The sequence below is a fragment of the Topomyia yanbarensis genome, chromosome 3, assembly GCF_030247195.1.
Source record: "Topomyia yanbarensis strain Yona2022 chromosome 3, ASM3024719v1, whole genome shotgun sequence".
NCBI classification, from domain to species: domain Eukaryota; kingdom Metazoa; phylum Arthropoda; class Insecta; order Diptera; family Culicidae; genus Topomyia; species Topomyia yanbarensis.
Window position 1 is genome coordinate 197,957,542 of NC_080672.1, and position 4,747 is coordinate 197,962,288.

The 4,747-nt window shown below is 51.3% G+C and overlaps 2 protein-coding genes across 2 annotated transcripts; both read left to right on the forward strand.

Moving 5' to 3' along the window:
* Positions 1 to 326: 326 nt before the first annotated feature.
* LOC131687552 (uncharacterized) lies at positions 327 to 3,233 on the forward strand. The gene has a single exon (XM_058971643.1). It carries the CDS (start codon positions 327 to 329, stop codon positions 3,231 to 3,233), a length of 2,907 nt encoding a protein of 968 aa, XP_058827626.1.
* Positions 3,234 to 3,557: 324 nt separating this feature from the next.
* Positions 3,558 to 4,538, forward strand: LOC131687553 (uncharacterized). The gene has a single exon (XM_058971644.1). The coding sequence runs from the start codon at positions 3,558 to 3,560 to the stop codon at positions 4,536 to 4,538; it is 981 nt and encodes a 326-aa protein (XP_058827627.1).
* Positions 4,539 to 4,747: the final 209 nt, after the last annotated feature.

Sequence of the window (4,747 nt, forward strand, 5' to 3'; positions counted from 1 at the left end):
AGTTGGGGGAGATGGTCCAATGCTGAGACATTCTGCTGATTCTGATGCTGAGTATTCGCCTCGATCCGACGACGAGAAGGGACTGGGAGGAATTTTCATGGACGAAGGATGCCATCTCGTTCAAGGACTTGACCTCATTCATCCAACGTAGGGTCACCGTTCTGCAGAACATCCAGGGCAATACGGTAGATGTCCCTTTTTCCTGCCAAGCGAAAAAGTCTTCTCAACGACCAGTCGCAAGTAACAATGCAGCACAGTCCAACGCAAGGAAGTGCATCGTCTGCAACAACCATCATCCACTCTACTAATGCTCGACGTTTTCCAAGATGAGTTCGGAGGATAAGGAGAAGGAAGTTCGTCGCAATCATCTCTGTCTGAACTGCTTGCGGAAGGGTCATCAAGCGAAGGACTGTTCGTCAACGAGTACCTGCCGCAAGTGTCGGGGCAAGCATCATACTCAGCTTTGTTCCAGTCAACAACCAACCAGCTCAGGTCAGAAGACAACCAACTACACAGATGAAAGGTCTACGCCTGCTGCATCTACCAGCAATCCACCCACTGCATCTGTGTCGGCCACCATCGAGCCTGCCAGTTTCGCTTCCGTTAGTCAAGGACGGAAGGCAATTCTACTTGTTACTGCTGTAGTCATCGTTGTCGACGACAGTGGAAGCGAGCACACAGCACGTGCGTTGCTAGATTCCGGTAGCGAATGCTGTTTCGTTACCGAATCATTCTCCCAGCGAATCAAAGCGCAACGGAAGAAGGTCCATCTTCCGATAGCTGGCATCGGTCAATCGTCGACGCATGCTAGGCACAAATTGTCAACCACAATTCGCTCTCGCACAGGAAGGTATTCGACTAGCTTGGAATTTCTAGTTCTTCCCAAAATCACCATCGATCTGCCGTCGACTTCTGTTGATAATTCGGCCTGGGAGATTCCGCCGAGTATACAGCTAGCTGATCCGTCATTCTGCAGCACCAACTCAATCGATCTCATCTTGGGAGCAGAAATTTTCTTCGACTTGTTCAAGGTCTCTGGTCGAATTCCGCTTGGCGATAACCTTCCGGTACTCGTGAACTCCGTTCTTGGCTGGGTAGTGTCGGGAAGGTCTTCTCATGGTCAACCGATTGCTCCAATCGTCGCACATGTCGCCACCGTCAACGACGTGCACCGTCTAATGGAAAGGTTTTGGTCCATCGAGGAAGACAACGCCTCTCCGTGCTATTCCGTCGAAGAAGCCGCCTGCGAGGAACACTTCCGTCGCACGGTAACCCGCAACACCGAAGGGCGATACATAGTTCGACTGCCACTGAAGCAAGATGTGTTGTCTAGCCTCGTCGACAACCGTCGCACCGCTCTACGACGTTTTCACCAGCTAGAAGGTCGTCTAGTCCGTAATCCCGACCTACATCATCAATACCGAGTCTTCGTCGAGGAATACCACGCGCTAGGGCACATGCAGCCCGTAACGGACTACGAGAATCCTCCCACTTCATGCTACCATCTTCCGCATCATGCTGTAGTGCGCGAAGATAGCACGACGACCAAACTGAGGGTAGTTTTTGACGCGTCGTGTAAAACCCCTAACGGACCATCGCTGAACGACGCGCTTCTAGTTGGACCAACCGTGCAAGAACCTGCGATCGATTATCATGCGAGCCCGAACACACCCAGTCATGCTGATCGCCACATCAAGCAGATGTACCGCCAAGTCCTGGTAGACGAGCAGGACACTCCACTGCAGCGAATTGTCTGGCGAGTTTCCCCCGACACTTCAATGGAAACCTTTGAACTAAAGACCGTAACATACGGCACAGCCAGCGCACCATACCTTGCAACGAGAGTTCTCCAGCAACTAGCCGACGACGAACGCGACGAGTACCCTGAAGCAGCTGAAGTTCTACGCAAGGATTTCTACGTCGACGATCTGTTTTCCGGTGGACGCAACGTAGCAGAAACAATCGCTTTACGCAAGCAGCTCGACGCATTGTTGCTCAAGGGTGGATTCGAACTCCGCAAATGGGTTTCCAACGAACAAGCAGTACTACAGGATATCCCAGCAGAAAATCGTGCTGTACAAGGGTCAGTCGACTTAGACCGAGATCCATGTATAAAAACGCTTGGACTGCACTGGGAACCGTCCACCGACCAGCTCCGCTACAAAATTCAGCTTCCTCCGTCAACAACAGATGCACCGCTTACGAAACGCATCGCACTGTCATATATCGCACGTTTGTTTGATCCGCTTGGACTTATCGGACCCGTCGTAACTACCGCCAAAATGTTCATGCAGACTCTCTGGACCTTGAAGGACGACGACGGCAAGATTTGGAGCTGGGACAACGAACTACCGACCGCAATCAAAGAACGCTGGCAAGAGTACCAATCGCAACTCCATCGGCTGAACGATTTGCGCATCGACCGTTGCATTCTTCTCTCCAATCCCGTATCAGTCCAGCTGCATTTCTTCTCCGACGCCTCGGAACACGCATACGGCTCGTGTGTCTACGTCCGCTCGACAGATGCCTCTAGTGCAGTCAAAGTTTGTCTGCTTACTGCGAAATCGAAGGTCGCACCCCTGAAAAAACAAAGCATTCCCCGACTCGAGCTCTGCGGTGCCCTCCTGTCTGCTGAACTCTACGAGAAGGTGACGTCATCGCTCCAAATACACACGTTCTTTTGGGTCAATTCTACCATCGTGCTGAGTTGGCAAAATTCTTCTCCGTCGACCTGGACAACGTTCGTGGCCAATCGAGTCTTCAAGATTCAGACCGCCACGAAAAACTGCTCTTGGAACCACGTAGCAGGCCAGCAAAACCCAGCAGACCACATTTCCAGAGGAATACCCGCAGAAACCCTTCTACAAAACGATCTTTGGTGGCAAGGATCTCAATGGCAGCAGAGCGACCTACGCGACTGGCCAATTCAACAACCGAACGCTAATCAGCCTCCCGAAGTCCTCATGGAAGCACGAAAAGTACCAGCAGCAGTAACTTCCGCCGCCGTTGAACCCTCATTCGTAGACCAGTTCGTTGAAACATTCTCCAACTTCCAGCATATGGTCCGAGTAGCCGCTTACTGTCGACGATTTCTTCAGAACTGTCGGAAAACTTCTACAGCACGAGCGGAATCAGCACATCTCACAGTCGACGAGCAGAAGGAAGCAGAAGCGACGATCATCAGACTCATCCAACAGCAAAGCTTCAGCAACGAGTACAAGGCCCTCCAATAAACACAAACTGTATCCGCAAAATCTCGCATCCGTTGGTTTCATCCCTTTATCGGCGCAGATCAGCTGATTCGCATTGGCGGTAGATTGGGGAAGGCCAATCAGCAGTACGACAGCAAACATCAGATTCTTCTTCCGGCTTCTCATCACTTCTCCGTCCTACTCGTTCGCCACTATCACGAAAAGAATTTACACGCAGCACCCCAACTTCTGCTTAACCTTCTTCGCTTACGATACTGGATAACAGGGTGCAGAAGTTTGGCCAAACGAACAGTTCACAAGTGTGTGATTTGCTTTCGAGCGCGTCCCAAACTGCTTGAGCAATTCATGGCTGAACTACCCGCAGCGCGAATCACCGCAGCCCGACCATTCTCATCGACTGGTGTCGACTATTGGGGACCGATTTCTTTAAAACCACCCCATCGAAGGGCTGCACCTATTAAGGCCTACGTTGCAGTTTTCGTGTGCTTCGCAACGAAAGCTGTGCACCTTGAATTGGTGGGTGACCTGAGCACTGCCAAATTTATTGAAGCGCTTCGCAGATTCGTCTCTCGTCGCGGATTGTGCGCCGAAATCTACAGCGACAACGGACGCAACTTCGTAGGAGCAGCCAACGAACTGCGTCAAATATTGCGAAGCAAGGTTCACCAGCAAACAATCGCCCGCGACTGCGCCGACAATGGAATCCGTTGGCATTTCAACCCCCCACGAGCATCACATTTTTGTGGCCTATGGGAGGCCGCAATAGCATCCGCTCAAAAGCATTTCGTTCGAGTACTTGGAACGCACACTCTACCCTACGACTCGATGGAAACCCTGCTAGCGCAAATCGAATGCTGTCTCAACTCTCGTCCTCTCGTGCCACTGTCTGACGAATCGACCGACTTAGAAGCGCTAACCCCAGGCCATTTCCTCACTGGAGCCGCTTTGAAGGCTGTCCCGGACATCGATGTCACCGAGATTCCCTTCAACCGACTTCGCCAGTGGCAGCAGACACAAAAACTGTATCAGCAGTTGTGGAAACGATGGCATTTGGAATACCTGTCCACGCTACAATCTCGTACGAAATGGTGCGACCCTCCTGTGCACATAAAAAAGGACCAGTTGGCAGTCATCAAAGACGAAAATTCCCCGCCGATGAGCTGGCCGACTGGAAGAATCATCGAGCTTCACCCCGGTGACGACGGAACAACGCGTGTCGTCACTCTTCAAACATCCAACGGCCGATATACTCGACCGGTATCCAAAATTTGTCTGCTGCCAATCTCAACAGCAGCAGAAAACCAATCACCACCCACCACAGCATGATTTTCAACACCTACCTCTTCGATGTAAACATCAGCATCATAGCATTACACTCCCTCATCAGCATCGGTTCGTCAGTACTCACCTGTTCCAGCCAGCAGTACCTGAAATCTAAAATAATTAGGGCCCGCATATTGTTGGGACAAGGTAAGCACCTGTCCAACACCTTCATTTTCCAAAAACCCTCTACCGGGTCTTCTGTTTTTCTATTT